Here is an 18,071-nt window from a genome sequence, read left to right as displayed (position 1 = left end):
TCAATACGAGGCTCAGAACGACACGCCTTTTCAGATTCCGCGAAAAGAATCTGAACAACACGAAAACTCCAACTCAAAGCATCATTTCCCCCCTTTCCTCCTCTGCCCACCCACCTTGCAAGAGGGCCCCACGTGTCCGAGTGGCGGCGGCGCAGCAGGGTGGGCACAGCAGGGTGGGCACAGCCCCGCATCTGCCCGCTCCCAGCAGCCTCCCAGGCTGTGCTGAGCCTCAAAGCCGCCTTTGTTCCCGGCTCTGGCACGTCCGAGGGTGTCAGTGACACTGAAAAGCTTTGACTGGCCCTTTCTGTTTGTTTTCTTGGCACACGCAGGCATCGCTTCAATGGCCCGACCTCGGCTCTGCCCCGCACCTCGCCTGCTGTGACTGATGGGATTATTCAGAGGCAGCTCTGCCCAGAGCAGGGGCTGGGCACCCACTGATGCCATCCAGCCCCTCTGGCTCCTCCTGTGCCCATTTCCCACTTTTGGCTGCTTTTCCAGCTCGGCATCCCACATCCCAGAGTGGGTGAGGTGTGCCGGGCACTGCCCAGGCTCCCCAGGGAATGGGCACGGCCCCGAGGCTGCCACAGCTCCAGGAGGGTTTGGCATGCCCAGGGAGGGATTTTTGGGGTGTCTGTGCAGCATTTGGACTGGATGATCCTTGTGAATCCCTTCCACACTTTAGGATTCCAGGAATCCTGGCTGGCAGAGCTGCAAGGTTCATCCCTCAGAGCCCCCATCCCATGGGATGCTGCCTTTCCAAGTGAGCTTGGTGGCAATGCTGGGGACATTCAGCACAGCCATCCCAGACCCTGCTCAGACCTTCCCCACAGCCACAAAGGTCTGCTGCACACAGGGCAGGAACACCAGCAGCCCTCAGTTCCCTATTTCTGAACCATTCAGGCACCTTCAAATCATTCAAATGATTTGAAGGACATCCCAGGGATGGGTTTGTGAAATTTCATAGGGCCTTGAAAATCCAAAGCATTTGAGTGCCCTGAGCAGCTTTAAAGGTCCCAGAGTGGTGTCATTGCTGCTTCCACAGCCTGGCGAGGGCCCTGCTCAGCGTTTGCTCCAGGAGCACTCGGCAGTCTCCATGGCTTTTTAGCAGGGATTGCTCTCCAACTCCATCACGCTGTCCTTGCCAGTCAATTTTCTGCTACTCCATCACTTCCCCATTTGTATATCATTACATGCTGCTGTCAAAAATAATTTAGGAACCTGGCTGCCAGTGCGAGGAAGGAGACCTCTTTAGCATGTCCCAAACCCTGGAGTATCCTGAGCTGAAGAGACCCTCAAGGATCAATTCCAAGCCCAAATAGACACCCCAAAATCCCACCCTGAGCATCCCTGGGAGCAGTGTTCAAACATTCCTGGAGCTCTGGCAGCCTCAGGGCAGTGCCCAGCACCCCTCTGGGGGAAGAACCTTTTCCTAAATATCCAACCTAAACCCCCCTGACAGCTCCAGATTAACCCCCCATGTCTTCTCTGGGCACCCACGAGGAGCAGGCAGCTCCTCCTTTGGCAACCAGTTATTTGGGGGTTTGTAATGCATTTACTGGGGAGGCTTTTCCTCCTGCACAGGACGTGTCAGAGCCCTCAAAGCCCCACAGACAGATCCAGGTGGAGTCACTGCAGCTCCCACTCCTCTGAGGCTTTTCTCCTTTCCCCTTTCCCTTTCCCTTTCCCTTTCCCTTTCCCTTTCCCTTTCCCTTCCCTTCCCCTCCTCCCAAGGATTCCCTGGTTGCTGCAGGATGAGCCGGGCTGGTTTTTCCCATCCCTGGCACGGAGCTGCTGCTGGTGCAGCGCTTTAACTCATTTTCATACATTTATGCCGAGACTAAATATGTCCCTGCATATTTTCCTCCCAAGCCCAGCAATCAGGAGTGGAAATAATTTGCTGTTGTCTGCTGTGATGTTGCCATCTCCTGCACACGTCCGAGTGACAAAGACATCAGGCCCTCAAAGTCCGATTGAAGAATAATTGGAAATCCAAAGTGGCACTAAATGATATTTTCTAAATAAAACGCGTTCAATTACAGAACATGAGGCTGTCAAGCATTAAAAAAGATTAGTTAAAAGCGGAAAAGAGATATTGTTCAACCCCTCAGAGGCTTCATTACACACACAGGATACCCCTTGTTTTTGGGACAGGCAGGGGGAAAGGGAAGACAAATTGTGGAAATATTTCCAGCAGCCTGTGCTGTCCCAGCTGGGCCTGGACTGCAAACCTGCACTGCTGGATTGGCATCTCAGTTGTTGGATAAATATAGAGGGAGATATGGAAATAAAAAGATATGAGATATATGGATATACAGATAGATAGATACAGATATATAGAGATAAATATAGGGGAGAAAAGATATATGGATATAGAGACATAAATATAGGTGACAAAAGATATATGGATATATATAGGTAAATATAGGTGACAAAAGATATATATATATATATATATATATAAATATGGGTGAGACAGACAAGATGGCCAAGGAAAAAAACAGAAAAATGAGGAAAAAGCAGAGAGCAGAGCATTTCCTGCCTCAGTGCCTGCAGGGGAGAGAAGACCCAGCACAAGGATGGGCTGGGACAGGAGGGATCACGGATCTCTGCAGGGATGGGGGTGGCAGCCAGCCCTCGGTGTCCAAATCCCCCCAAACCTGCCGAGAAGGGACAAATCTGTGCACAAATGCAGCAGCTGGAGCCCGGGGCTGTGTCTCTGCCTTGTCTGTGTGTTAATAACCCAAATATTGCAGCAGCTGCGCTCAGAACTGGCCGTGGAGCACAAAGACAATCGTATTTCACCTGGTAGGAGCTGCTCAATTCACACTTGGAGCAATAAAGGCCCAGCCAAACAAACATGACCCCGAGTGAGATCCGTGCCTGTGGCAGGCACATCCCCAGCCTACACAAACAGGCCCAGAGGAGGAGAATTTCTCTAAGATCCCTCCTTTCAACAGCTTTCCTTAACAGCTCCGGCCCCTGGAATTAATACCCAGAGCCCAGTGGGCTGCAGGGGGAGGCAGAATAATTTACATGGCTGCTCTCCCTCCCTGCACAAGGATTAAAGGCCAGGTGAGGTTTCTTTGAATGGCAGTTTTAATTTTTTAATTATTTTTTAAAAATTATTATATTATTATTATTATTATTATTATTATTATTATTATTATTAAAAGAGAAGATAATTATCACCTGAAATTATTGAGGTGCAGACGCACCAAAGGCTGCCCTGGGGCTGCTCCCCCAGCCCAACACCCCCCTGTGCTGGGGGAGAGGGCAGAGCAGCCCACACACAACTGGAGATGGATTTATTCCAGCCTCTGCTGCACGGCTGAGGGCTGGGAAGGCAAATCCCTCTCTCCCAGGGTTTCATTAGCTGGGAATGGCTTTCTAACGAGATTTACACAGCCTAGCCCGGAGCCTACACGTCCTGCTCTGCACCCAAAGACAGTAACAGGGGAGCTCATGGGGAGCCTCCTGTCCCTCCTGTCACCCCTCCCTCAGTGCTGTGACACCGCTGCCACAGGGAGCACAAATCCCACACCAAACCCGGCTGCTGGAACTCTGCAGACTGAGAATTCGGGGGTTTGGGATATAGGGATACATGTGAAGCAATATGAAGGATTTAGGGACAAAAAGTTCTCCTTTTTCTCTTTCTTTGTGGGTTTGAAGGCTCAAGGTCCTTTTTGGGTGGGATTTGGCTGTTCTGGATCGCTGCATCCCCTGAACAAAGCCTCAACCCAGCCCCCAAGCCCCTGCTGCTGCCTCTCAGGGAGATTTCTCCTACAAATCCAACACTTCCTCCAGCATCCTGCTTGGACGAGGTGCCAGGGACACACTGGATCCCCGGCCACCAGCCTGGACCACGGCACAGACCTAAAATGGAAAAATCCAGCTTGTTTTTGACTGACTGGAGCCTGCCCTCTCCTCTCTGCAGGCACGGGAATGCTGTTTCTGGCACAGCTTCTCCAAATAAAAGTGTGGTCAGCTCTTTTTTGGATGGGTTTTGAGCAAATTGTTTTTGTGGGCAGCGCTGTCTGCTCGCTCTCTCCGAGGCCCCGCCACACAGGGAGGAGATGTTTGTCAAAGCCCTTCCTTCCCCTGGCCCCTCCACAAAGAAAATACAAATAAAAATATTTAGAATCCAGTTCTTGGAGAGGTATTTATAGCACCCAAAGGCACTGACACTGAAGTGGATGGGGAAAAGCCCAAAACAACTGCAGGAGGCAAAGGGAACATCGTGCTGAGTGTTGTCTTTCTCCAGCAGATTGGGTGGGAATTGCTCCCCACAGCTCCCTCAGCCCCAGAGACTGCCCAACCAACCAACCCCGGCCCGAATCCTGCCCGAAATCTCCGGGGATTTTGGCCAGTTTGGTTTTGATGTGGCTCTGGAGGCCGTGGCACCGAGCAGGGTCAATAAGGGTGTCACCAAAGAAGCAAAATCCTGGCATGATTTGGGTTGGAAAGGACCTTAAAGTTCATCTCATTCCACCTCCACCTGCCCCATCTTCTCCAACATCTCCTCAGCTGGAGGACCCTCGGTGCCTGGGGCTCCCTTTTGTCCACTTCCCTACTCAAACCTCCCCGTTCCTCTGCTGCTGGAATGGGATTCTTAGAGGGTCTTTGAATTCAACGGTTTGAATTAAAATAATTGGAACCTTGGCACCCCAGCTGCAGGTCCTGCAGCCCCCACACAGCTCCTGCTCTGCTCTCAGCCTCTTGAAAGGGAACACGAACACAGATCAAACAGCCAGAAGGGCAAGGAGCAGATAAATATGTGCTGCAGGAGAAACTGGAGACACGCTCTGAAGTGGAGCCAGGGAGGAGGGGAGGAGGCAATGTGTCCCTGCTGCTGGTGGCAGAGTGCTCGTGGCTCAAAACACCCTCAAACCCATCCAGACTCGCTGCAATGTGAGAAACACCTCCCTGAAAACCTTCCTCTTCTTCTTCCCTGACCTCTGCGGCTGCCCTGAGCTCAGCAGCGCACGTTTGGAGCAGAATTTTGCAGAGTTCCTGTGCAGCTTCCAGCAGCGCCCAGAGCACCTGTGCCGAGCCCTGTGCAGCCCCTGGGCTGCAGGGACAGTCCTCCTCCCCAGCCCAGCCTTTCCTGCCTCCTGAGGGAGAGAACAGCAGCACTGCTCACTTCTCCCTGCCGAGGCGGGTGAGCAGCGCTGGCAGCTCGAGCAGCTCATGGGCTCTCCTGTCCCTCTGCAAACACAGCACAAACCCCCTGGGTGAGCCCTGGGAGCAGTTTTAAGCCCCAAATTTTGCAGCTGGAGTGAGGGATGCTGCTCTGTTTGTCCTGGGGAAGAGGCAGAGCCGTGGGGATGCTCTGTGAGATTGGGGCTCCAAGGCAGGAACAGCAAAACCCCCCCTGAATTTGGCTTTTATTTTTTGGCCATCAAACCCACAAGTTTGGCCCTTCCAGAGTTCGAGGAGGTTTGGAGGAATGAGAGGAAGTTCCCGGGGTGGGGAGAAGAAGAGAGAAGAGTCTATAAGCATCCCCAGGTGTCACTCAGCAGCAGCAGCTCACACGAAATCCCCTGCGCACTGCGGCGCTGCCAGGACGGATCAGCCAAGGCTGGAAAAACGCCCCCGGCTCCGGCCACTTCCAGCTGCTCTGCAGGGAGAGAAGGAGCTCCCGGAGGTGCCCAGCAGCCAGCCCAGGTGCCCAGCACACCTGTGTGCCCTGCCAGGAGCCTCCCCTCGGGACAGCGCTGGGGAGGTCCCTGCAGCTTCCTTGGATTTCTGGGATCAACTTTTGGTGAAGGTTTATCCATTCTGAAGGTTCACTCCTCGGAGCTCACAGGAATCGTTGTGTTGGGAAGGTGATGCCCAGGTCGGTGGGGGTTTTTTGGACAATCTGGCATTGCAAACCACACCCAGTGCCCTCTGTTCCTTCATTCCCCTGGCTGGAGCACGGACCTGGACAGCCGGGATGGCCCCTGGCTGTGGGAATGAGGGTTTGGGGGTTCCCAGGATTCCTGTGTGAATGAGGATAGCTCACACAGCATCTCTACGCTTCAGTCCCGATCTAAGAAGTGAAATTGCTGCTCCATCTCATCGGGAGGATAAATCTGGGAGTGGAGAGCAAACTGTTCACAGGCTGAGGGGAGAAACCGCTGGAAAAGGCAGAGGGAGGATAAAGAGGGAAAACAACAATCCCCCTGTGAGAGCAGCACGCTCCAAGCTTGATTACAAGAAAAATAATTTCTTTAACACCCACACAGAAAGCTGCAGGCCGGGATTTGCTGCTGCCCCTCTCTGTCTGGCCCCCAGCACTCTGGGCAGGGCCAGTCCCTGGGCAGGGCTGGGGCAGCCCCCGGTGCAGCGGGAGCAGGGCAGTGTTTAGTCTGCCAGGCACATTCCTGCTCGCTGCTCAAATAAATACAGGATTATTGATGGAGCTCCTTCCCCTCCCCAGCACCAGGCAGAAATGCCGGAGCTCTCCCTCGGAGCAGGGCAGGGATGGGGCTGGAGGGACCTCAGGGCTGGAGGGACACCAGAAGCTGGGGAGTTTCTTGTTTGGAAAAGCAGAAGCTGCACCAGGTTTAGTCCTCAGGGTTTCCAATTGGGATGATGAACGTGCTCTCCAGGAACATCCCAGAGAAATCCGTGTGCCTCCCTCCACACCCACCCTCCAGAAAATACCAACATTTTTTTTTTTTGCCACAGCAAAGTTCTAATGGGAAATATGTGTCCAGAGGAGAAGGGAGAGCAAGAGCAAACCTCACAAAAAGTTGAGTTTTTCTGCTTTACAGCCAGCCTTAATTTTATATCTAGTCCCAGCTTGCCAGAACATTCCAGCCACTTTCCCTGGGGCATGTCCATCATTTCCCACCTATCTGGAGCCTGCAGGAGCTCGAGCCAAGCTCCTCCTCACCTGGGGGAATTTCTCAGAGCCTTCAGGGGAAAAGGAGAAAAAGGCAAAAGATGTTCAGGGTTTAAGAGTCAGGGTGGATTTGAACTCTCTTAAACCCTTGTGCCCCTTTGAGCCTCAGCTTCAGCCCAGGCAGGAGCTTGGACTGAGGTCAGTGCTGGGGCGCTCCCAGCTGCTCACACAGCCACCAGGAAAGTGCCACATTGTCCCAAGGGAAGCTCTGCAGGACAGACCTTGGACTTGGTGGAGTCATTGACCCAGGAATGGTTTTGGGTGGGAGGGGATCTTAAACCCCATCCAGTGCCACCCCTGCCATGGGTGCCCCAAAACCTGTCCAGCCTGGCCTGGGAAACTCCAGGGATGAGATAAACACCTCTAGGAATGGGGAAACACCTCCAGGGATGGGATAAACACCTCCAGGGATGGGATAAACACCTCCAGGGATGGGATAAACACCTCCAGGGATGGGCAAACACCTCCAGGGATGGGATAAACACCTCCAGGGATGGGATAAACACCTCCAGGGATGGGGAAACACCTCCAGGGATGGGATAAACACCTTCAGGGATGGGCAAATGCCCCCAGGGATGGGATAAACTCCTCCAGGGATGGGATAAACATCTCCAGGGATGGGCAAATGCCCCCAGGGATGAGGCAGTTTCCTCACATGGAAAAGATCCAGCAGGACAAGCTCCTGCACGTTGTCTGCACAAACCCCACAATAATAAAGCGATACTCCACACCACAGACCTTTTTCCATTTCACCCTTCACTGGATCATTTTATGCATCCATTCCCATTGCTAATTCAAACTAATTAAAGTACAAAATAGAATAATTTGTGCCATTTCAGAGCTCCCCTCAGCATATTGAGAGTTATGTTTCCTTTCTGCTGGCGCCTGATGTGAGCAATCCCCGGCCCAGGCCGCCTCAGCTCCCACCAAACTCCTCTGCTGGGGACACCAACTGCTCCAGGAGAACGGGAATGGGGATAGAAGGGAAGAGGAACCCAAATCTCCTTTTGAATTTCAGAGCTGAGCACCGAGTGTGAGATTTCAGGTCTCTCCTTCAAGCCCTTTTCCCTCCTGGGAATGCAGCCCTCTCCTTTTACTGCTGCTGAGGGAGACCTGGGTCTGTCTGTCTGTCCATCCAGACTGGAAATCCTGCGGCATCCCAAACCCAGCATCACCCACAGAGCTGGAGGAGGCTCTGGATAACCCGGGATAGTGGAAGGTTCCCTGTCCATGGCAAGGGGTGGAAATGGATGAGCTTTAAGGTCCTTTCCAACCCCAACAATCCTGGGAATCCATGAGCTCAGCTCTTTCAGGATGGAGCAGGGGTGGTGGCATCCAGTCTGGAGGGACATCAGACCTGTCCCCAGCTCCTGAGGATGTCACAGGCCCCTTCCCAAACCCCACAGCACGGGGGAGTGGGGCTGTGCCTGGGAATGTGCACGTAAGGGAAATTCTAGAAATACCTCAGGGCTGCGGTGGCTGGTCTGGAAAGGGAACAATGGGGGAACAGGGGGAATTGGGAAGGGAAGGGAAGCCAAAGCAGAGGCAAACACATGGGAACCCTGTGGCTGCGACTGGTAGGGGAAGAAAGAGCCCTAAGACAAAGAAAAAAAAAAAAAAGCAACCAAAAAACCAAAGCAAAACAAACAAACTGCAGGCAAAGGCAGCCAGCACTTGAAAAGAACAACCACACCAGCAATGTCTGGGATATAACTCATCCAGGAAAAACAAACCCACTGACCCCGAGCTCACACCATTTTCCGCCGGTTTTTTTTTTTTTTTTTTTTTTTTTTTTTTTTTTTTTTTTTTTTTTTTTTTCCCGGAAAGTTCATCTCTCAAGGATTCCTTTACCTCAAAGGCTCCTGCCTTGAGCTGCCCACATTTATTTTGTGCGTGGACAGACCTGGCAGCCGTGGGGAGGCTCTGGGAGCAGCACGGGAGCCCCAGGGCTCTGCAGGGCTGACATGTGCCGGCAGCAGGAGAGCACAGGGGCCAGCAGGTTGTCCCACCTGGCCGGGAGGAGGCTGGTTTTTTAGCTCTTTTTTTTGGTCAAATTGATGTTAATTAACACATCCTCCTCGTCAGGGAGGTATTGTTAATGATATCAGACAAGTTTTTAGCTGGAGTTCTTAATTATTCCTAATTGACGGCGGGGAGGGAAGGGGAAAGGGGCGGAGTGGAGTCAGGAATTTTGGGGAGGAGGAGCAGATGGGGTGGAGAGGAGCTGTGCAAACAGCCCACGGGCACAGCCCTTCCTCCAGAGCATCCCGAAGCCACCCCCAGCTCCCTCTGTGGCCTGGCTGATGGATGAGCAGGTGGAGCAGCCCACGGGAGGCAGGATTTTGGACACCTCTGGTGGGATTCAGCCGAGCCCTTTTCCCTGTGCCAGTGCTCAGAGTTTGCTGAGATTATGTCCAGCTAACTGCCTGTTCAACTAGCAGATAATGTAGTTAAAAATTTAATCAGTTCATCTTTTTTTTTTCTTTTTTTCCCCTCTTGATGACTCCAGACCCTTTTATCCACATCTCTTGCATTTTTCATCATGTTTTCTCAGTTCTTTTCAGGACACTGTCAGTATTTACAGCTCTGCTGCTCCGGGACTGATGGGCTCCCCCGTTTCTCTCAGCCCTCACTCCAACCCCAACCTCTCCTCAATCATCTGGGCAGCTCCCACCTGCCTCCTCCTCCCTCAGCATCCAGGAAAAGTTCAGCCCAAAGCAAATCTCTTTTCACAGGACTGAAACCTCCCGGGGTCACAGGACGGGGGAATGCACAACAAATTATCCCTGAGGAGCCGCAGCTCCTGGCACAGGGGCAAAGCAAATATTTCACTGCTCCCAGAGCAGACTGAAAGACGATTTCTTTACCTAAAGCCACAGTGATGGATGGGCACAGGGAAGGGGGGGAAATTCAGTCGGTGGAAAAGCAACAGGTCTGGGAATAAATAAGGAGCAGCTGTGGCTGCCCCATCCCTGGAGGGTTCAAAACCAGGTTGGATGGGGATTGGAGCAGCCTGGGGTGGGATGAGATGGGTTTTAGGGTCCCTCCCATTCCAAACCATGCTGATTGTGTCAAAAAACACCATCATCTCCACCATCTCCATCATCTCCATCATCTCCACCATCTCCATCCCCATCCAGCTCTCCCCGAGCCTTGCTCAGCCCGTGTGCAGAAATGAGCTCGCTTTGTTCCACCAGCACTGAGAAATGAATTCCTGCTTTAAACAGGGTCAGAACCACTTCTCTTTTCTCCTCTGAGTGTTTCCAACCGGGGGCTGTGGAAGGGGACCTGAAGGAGCTCCTGACAACCACCCTTCAAGCGAGTGGTTCAAGAGCTCTGAGTGCCTGGAAGCAAAAAGTTTCTTTATCCCTCTCTCCCCCAGACTGGGCTGTGCAACTGTTGCTTCTGTGCTTTGTGGGAGTGAAATCAAATGTCAAATATTCTGCTTTGGAAGGAGTTTGGCAGCCAGACATGAAAGGCTCAGGGAGAGCTCCAAAAAGAAAAAAAATAAAAAAAAAAGAAGGAGGGGAAAAAAAAAACCTGGAGCAAAGCACAGAGAGGGCTGGGCCAGGAGCCAGGGGAGTGGGGAAGGGCTGTGCCTACAAGCACAGCTCCAGATCTGAGCAGGGAGAGGCTCTTTTCCTGCAGCTCAGCACAGAGCTGCTCCTGCCTGCTGCCTGCACAGAAGGGAGGTGGGCTCCGTGCCCAGGAGCTCCAGCTTTGGGGGGAAGTGTCCCCCCAGCTCCCTTCCCTCCTCACAGCTGTCCCCAGAGCCCATCCCAGGGCTGTCCCCAAGCCCAGAGCAGCTCAGGAGATGCCACCAGCTCTGTTGGGCAGCACCTTCCTGAGCCCAGCCCCACAGAACCCCAGCTCATTTCTGGGAGTTGTGTTTTGACACAGGCACTGGCCTGTTTCTGTCTCAGCAGATATTCAAATTCCCTGCTCTGGACAATCCTCCCCCACAGGAACGTGCAGCACATCCCTGGGAGCAGCAGCTGCTGTCTGTGGCATTTTGCTGTGGCAGAATTTCGGCTTCTTCTCAATTTCCAGCCTTCAGAGGCCTTTTTTTTTCTGTATATTTTTTCCTGTATATATGGGGTTTTTTAAAAATTTTTTTCTGTATATTCTCAGTCCTTCTGAGGACACCTCCCACCATTTCCAGCCTCAGCCCCGTGGAGCTGCTGGACCTCTCTCCTCCTCCTCCTCCTGGTGCTGACCCCTTTTCAATCATCAGCCTCCTTCATGGAGAACCCGGGGAAAAAATAAATCCTTGGCTGCCCTTTGCTGAACTGTCACATTGCCGGGGTGGGGACACCGGGGTCACAGGAGCTGACAGGATCCACACGCTGGGATTTGGGGACCCAGAGCTGCAAGGGCAAAAGGCAAATCCTGCGGCAAAAATCCTGCAAGGAGTGAGAGGCAACAGCCCCCAGCTCCTGGAGGCTCCCCAAGGCAGAGCCGAAAATGGAATTAATGTTCCAGGAATATTCTATTATTTGCTAATTCTCTTCACATCTTTTTGTTTCACAATTAAGCAAATTAGCGCTTTGATGAATATTAAGGCGCTCTTGCCTCATAAAAGACGAGTGAGAGGCATTCCCCCTGGGTTTGGCTCCTAATGAAAACAGTTCCTCAACTGTTTGGGATCCACCCTGGGTCGTTTTCTGCCTGCTGGGAGCACGGGCAGCACGTGGCTCCTGCGCACAGTGACCAAGCATTAACATCCAAATAAAATAATTCAATCTCAGAAGTTTGCACAGATCCTCGTTATTGCCATCTAATCCCAGCCCAGGCTGCGATGGGAGCTGAAATTTGCGGCTGCTCATGCAAGTGTCGATCCCTGAGTGCCTCTAACCAGCACAAAATGCCTTCCTCAGCCTCAGGGATTCCCTCACTGCAGCCTTGTAGCAGGGAGAAAACTCTGCCCTCTTCTAAAACATTTCTTCCCTGCTGTTTAAATGAATTTATAAGCAAGAAAAGGATTTTTTCCTTTTTTTTTTTTTTTTTTTTTTTTTTTCTTTTTCTTTTTTTTTTTTTTTCTCTTTTCCCGCCCCTTTTCTTTCTGTAGGTCAGAAAAAACCCCCCAAAAAACAAACAGTTCTGGGAGGAGCTGGGAGCTCCCAGTGCAGGGAGAGCTGCTCTCTGCCTCCATCAGAACGTCCCTGATGACACCAACACCTCCCTGCAGCATCCCTGAGCCGCTGGGAGGGAGGACAGGAGGAAAGCTGTCGGTGACCAGGGGGTTCACCCCACCCAGGACAATTGAACAGCACCTAAACCTCTCTCCTGCCCCCAGCACCCACAGGGCACCAGCCCTGTGACCCTGAACCCCCCAGGGGTGAGGAGCAGCCAGGAAAACACTCAGCAGAGCCACAGAATCCAGAAATCTCCATGCTGGGGGCTCTGGGGGTTCTGTACCTCACACAGGAACAGGAGGCCCCAGGTTATTGCCATCGTTCTGCATCCCGTGGGCTGCCAGCCATCAATTCCCGTCATTACCACTCGGGTTGCGGGGATTTTTGGGATGTGGGCAGTGCCTCAGGACAGGAGCAGAGCTGGCACAGAGCAGGGCCAGCCTCAGTGGGGCTTGGTCCACCCTCTGTGCAGCAGCAGCTCTCGCTGGCAGCCCCTTCAAACCTGCTGGTGAATGACTAAACCAACAAAGAAATGCAGAGAGAAATAATTCACCATCGGTTCAGCCGTTTGAGGAGGAATTTGGGCACAGGAAAGGCGGCCAGGCCTCAGCAGGGGCTGCCCAGGGAGGTTTGGGGTGCCCATCCCAGAGGGATTTTCCAGCCTCAGGGGTTCTGGGATTCTGTGCTCAAGGATGCTCCCCGACAAAGCCTCGCAGAGCCTCAGCAGCAGCCCTGGGCTCCCTGCAGCTCGGGACTGGGGCAGGAATGTCCCAGAGCCTCCAAATCAGCTCAGTTCCCATCACTCCCAGCCACAAACAAGAACACACAACTCTCCCCCGAGCACTGCTGCCAACCTCTGCTCAGGGGCAGAAGGACCCGAGCTCCTCGCGGCTCTCCTGTGCCCGGCTCTCCTGTCCCCATCTCTCCTGTCCCCGGCTCTCCTGTCCCCGGCTCTCCTGTCCCCGGCTCTCCTGTCCCCATCTCTCCTGTCCCCATCTCTCCTGTCCCCGGCTCTCCTGTCCCCGGCTCTCCTGTCCCCATCTCTCCTGTCCCCAGCTCTCCTGTCCCCAGCTCTCCTGTCCCCATCTCTCCTGTCCCCATCTCTCCTGTCCCCGGCTCTCCTGTCCCCATCTCTCCTGTCCCCATCTCTCCTGTCCCCGGCTCTCCTGTCCCCGGCTCTCCTGTCCCCATCTCTCCTGTCCCCATCTCTCCTGTCCCCGGCTCTCCTGTCCCCGGCTCTCCTGTCCCCAGCTCTCCTGTCCCCGGAGCTCCCCGGGCGCCTTCCCCAGGAAGGGAGGTGGCAGACACTCACCTGGCGCTCGGCCATCACGTACAGGTACTTGTGGTCGATGGAGAAGGCCATGTCCCGCAGCACCGGGCTCCCGTCCTTGAACACCGTCAGCACCTCGTACTGGATGCCGCCCTGCGGAGGGCCGTCCGCCCGGATCTGCGGGGAGCAAACACACCTCAGAGCACAGCCCAGTCCCACCTTCATCCCGGGGCTGCTGGGCCGGGGGAGGAGGAGGAGGAAGGTGGGAAAAGGAATTCATCCAAAAATCTCAGCTCCGAGCTGGAGACAGCGTGTGGCAGCAGCGGCTGGAGCAAAGGTTCTGTCTCCAGCATTTTTGCTGTCCCCGTGATTTTCCAATTCAGGAGAAATAATGAGAGTTTTGTGGTTGCAGAGAGACCACCAGTGAGCTATGATTGACCATCCGGGGGGAAGGGAATTGTAAACTTTTAAGTTTCTCACTAAAATAAGCCTGAAAGGAGACCACAAAACCCTACAGCCAACAGCAAAGTCAAGATACTGCAGAGGTGTATTTTAATTCTCCAGACACCTATAAAATGACACTTGGACAACCTCCATCACCTCTTCCTGCCACGGAATCCTCCTGGAGCATCATCCCTGCTTAAAAGCTGGAGATCACAGACTGATTAGGTTGGAAGAGACCTCCAGGATCATCGAGTCCAACCCACCCCAACACCTCAATAACCCTGGCCCTAGTGCCACATCCAGTCTGCTCTAAACACCCCAGGGATGGTGACTCCACCTCCTCCCCGGGCAGGGCAGTCCAGCACTTTATCACCTTTCTGTAAAAATCATTTTCCTGATATCCAGCCTGAATTTCCCTTAGTGCAGCCCGAGGGGGTCCTCTCCTTCTGTCAGCTGAAAGAGCCCAGCCCCAGCTGAGCACAGCCACCTTCAGGGGCTTGTGGAGAGTGATGGGGTCACCTCTGAGTCTCCTTTTCTCCAGGATAAACACCCCCAGCTCCCTCAGTCCTTCCTCACAGGGTTTGTGTTCCAGCCCCTCACCAGCCTCGTGGCCTCTGGATGTGCTCAAACCTCTCAGTGTCCATCCTAAACTGGACACAGCACTCAGTGTCCATCCCAAACTGGACACAGCACTCAGTGTCCATCCCAAACTGGACACAGCCCTCAAGGCATGTCCTCACCAGCGCTGAGATGCTGCTGCCCCTTTCCTGCTGCAGGATTCAGCCAGGCCAAGGCGGCCCAGCCCGTTCTGCTGAGGAGCGGAGCTCTGACACACACAGCCCCACACGGCCCGCTCACCTCGGGCTCCAAGCACCCCTCCATCCCTCCAAACCCGCTCCCTGCTCCCGCAGGAAACCTGCGCGGGCTGTGACAGAGCCCAGCCCTGCCAGCAGCCGCTGCTGTTGAGGAAACGCCTTCGCTTCCCAAAGTTAATAATTAATGGCCCCGGGGGCTGTGCGAGGGGAAGGGAGGAGGATAAATAAACTCTTTACATTGTCTTTCCCGGCAGGATTTGCATATTTGGAGAGCCGCTGGATGGAAAGGCGGCGTGTGCGGGGCTGGGAGAGCCGAGGGCTCGCAGCGACAGCGCTGCCGGGCCAGGGAGCCGGGAATGTGCCGGGAATTGCCGGGAATGTGCCGGGAATTGCCGGGAATGTGCCAAGGATGTGCTGGGATGTGCCGGGAGTTGCCGGGAATATGCCAGACATGTGCCAAGAATTACCGGGATGTGTTGGGATGTGTCGGGAATGTGCCGGGAATTGCCGGGAATTAGGGAATGTGCCAGTAACGTACCAGGAATTGCCAGGAATGTGCCAGGAACGTGCCGGGAATTCTCGGGGCTGTGCCGGGATGTGCCCATCCAGGAGAGGGAACAGCCCCATGGAAAAGCTCCTGTCCTGGGGACAGGACCAGCCCCTCTGTGCTTCCCCGTTATTCCCCCCCGGCCGCGTCACGGAGCCGAAGGCAGGAAAACCCGGAGCCCAAAGCCCGGGAAGAGGCAGGATGGAGCCCACAAAAGGCTCTTTTTTCCTGGTTCGTGTCCCCGGCAGGTGAGAGAGCAGGTTGCTGAGCATCCCATGATTCAGCTGAGTAATGATCCACCCCAGCTGGAAATACCCCAAATCTTCACACCCCAAAGGGCAGAGAGGCTCCTCTGCATCCTCCTCGGGATAAATCCCGCCCTGGGAAAGAGCCCCGGAGCCTCCAGCCACGCACAGACACCGTGGGTACGCACAGACACGGCTATTTGCTGATTTCGCGTTTTCCCTTTACTTCCCGAGCGCTCGGTGCTATAAAAGACTCCGGGGGGGATTGTGAGGGGTCTGCTGGACCCCCGCAGGAGCCTCCGGCAGGATTCAGCTGCCAGCCCAAGGCCTGAATTTTCAGAAAGCAAAATCCGCCCCCCAGAAAGGCAGAAGGTCAAATCCTGCTTTAATTCCACCTGTGAGAATTAGGATCATCGCAGGCCAGGTGATGAAATGCCGGGAATTAGGGGTGGATTCACACCAGTGTGAGCCCGGTGCTGCCACCTGAGTCACCCACGGAGCCACCAGGCTGCAGCAGGGGGACAGAGGGACAGAAATCACCTGAGGAGCGAAGAGCAGGAGCACGGGGCTGTCGGGGAGCCGCAGGCAGCACCACGCCTGATTAATGGGCACACTGGAATGGAAGCGCCGGACATGAAGGATCAGCAGCCTTTGTGAAAAACAACTGTTTTCCAGAGTTCCCTCAGGGCGCCGGCAGCTCGTTAAATTGAGCTTCTTTCTAGTAATGAGGTCAGACAGGGCTAATAAAGAGAGATACCGCTGGACAAGGCTGGTGCAGCCCAATCCCAGGTGGGAATTGCAGCTCCCGGGGTTGGGGACGGCCCCGAATGCCCCGACGGCTCCTCCAGCCTTGGAGCTGTGCCTGGAATGGGAACCTCAGGGCACCGCACGGGGGCTGGGGGCTGCCTGCGCCCCCCTGCACCCACAGAGCAGCCCTGGGGGCTCTCGGGGAGTCGGGGAGGTGGCTCAGGGCATGGGAAAGGGGACAGCAGAGCCCCCTGCTCTGTCCCTGGGTGGGTGTGGAACCCCCAGAGCCCCCCAGAGCCCCCCGAGCCCCCCGCCCACCGCCCAGGGCCGAGGGGCACCCACGGACACCGGGATGCTCCACTGCATCTCCGGCTCAGGGCTCGGTTTCCACGGCAACAGATGATGATGTCAGAGAAGAGCGATGATTCCTGGGGACCAGGAAGAGGAGAGGGATCATCTCACACAGCAGGAAGCTTCTTGTTGACGTTTGGAGAGGGAAATGATTCCTCTGCCTCACGTGTGGGTGTCCTCCCGGGGCCAGACACCTCCTGAGCTGGCCCTGGGGCAGCGGCGTGGGACCAGCGCTGTGCCTCCAGCTCATCCCAAATCCAGGGCTCATCCCAAATCCAGAGCTCATCCTGAATTCAGGGCTCATCCCAAATCCAGGGTTCATCCCACATCCAGGGCTCATCCCAAATCCAGGGCTCATCCCAAATCCAGGCCTCATCCTGAATTCAGGGCTCATCCCAAATCCAGGGTTCATCCCACATCCAGGGCTCATCCTGAATCTAGGGATCATCCTGAATTCAGGGCTCATCCCAAATCCAGGGCTCATCCCACATCCAGGGCTCATCCTGAACCTAGGGATCATCCTGAATTCAGGGCTCATCCCAAACCCAGGGTTCATCTGAATTCAGGGTTCATCCCAAACCCAGGGCTCATCCCAGATCCAGGGCTCATCCCAGATCCAGGGCTCGTCCTGGCCTGGTGATGGGGCAGAGAGGCACAGAGGGAAGCAGGGTCGGGATGAGTGGAGCTCAGGTGTGGGGAGAGGCACCTCAGCGAGCTGAACCCGGGTCAGAGGGACAGCAGAGCCCAGGAGGGGACACCACAGGCTGCCACATGGACCCCAGGAGCTGCCTGGGCCACATCCAGCCCTTCCCTCCCGCTGGATGCGTACAAATCCCTCCTGAGAAGTGCCTAAGGACATAATCTGCAAATCCAAGCTCATCCCTGGCGGGCAGGGCCCTGGGCAGCCCCGGGTGGAGCAGCAGGACGCGCCGGGTGCTGCGGGGAGCTGCGGAGCCGGGCTCACACGGAGCTCTCTAATACCCCCACAATGCAGCTGCGGGCTAAGCTGGGCTTTACGGGCAGAGATTAGCGAAATTCCACATTGTGCCACCGGGATGAGCCACTCAGGGATCTAATGTGACACGGAGCTGCAGCGCAGCTCGGGCAGGGAGGTTCCCTCAGGTGTGGTGGTGCCCGGGCAGGGCTGGGATCTCTCTGCATCCCCTCGCAGCAGGCTCCCATTAGGAGACACGGGATCCCCCTGTAGGAACTTTCCGTGATTAAATTACCTGTCTGTTCTCATTAGGGGTGTTTCCACCAGGCTGACTCGGGATGGAGTTCCTGAGGAATAAATCCGTGCACGAGGGGCTGATTCCCCACCTGACCCTGCACCCAGCAACTCCACCTGAGCTGCAGCTTCCCCCCACCTCTGCAGGGGCCCAGAGCACTTTGGGCTTCTCATTTTTGAGTCTGAAGGATTTTTAGCCTGCTGGCAGCTGCTAATTTTTTTAAGGAAAGAGTATTTCAGGAAAGATATTTTTTTTCAAAACAATCTTGGCAAACAACCTTTTTTAAAAACATTTTTTTAGGTGGTGTTTTATTGTTTCTCTGGTTAACTAATAGGATTAGAGAAGTGTTGTTCTTATGCACCAGTCACATTAAGTTTGTATTGGAACAGCTTATAAAAA

General features: G+C 54.5%; 1 protein-coding gene across 1 annotated transcript in view; it reads right to left on the bottom strand.

The window, feature by feature from the left end:
• PLXNA2 (plexin A2) overlaps positions 1-18,071 on the bottom strand; it is a 125,551-nt gene that overhangs the window by 72,571 nt on the left and 34,909 nt on the right. Inside the window, exon 3 of the mRNA XM_066335774.1 lies at positions 13,337-13,471. Within this exon, the coding sequence (XP_066191871.1) occupies positions 13,337-13,471 (135 nt within the window). The remainder of the gene's footprint in view (positions 1-13,336; positions 13,472-18,071) is intronic.

The sequence above is a fragment of the Sylvia atricapilla genome, chromosome 25, assembly GCF_009819655.1.
Source record: "Sylvia atricapilla isolate bSylAtr1 chromosome 25, bSylAtr1.pri, whole genome shotgun sequence".
Classification (NCBI taxonomy): Eukaryota; Metazoa; Chordata; class Aves; order Passeriformes; family Sylviidae; genus Sylvia; species Sylvia atricapilla.
This window is presented reverse-complemented; position numbering and strand designations above follow the sequence as displayed.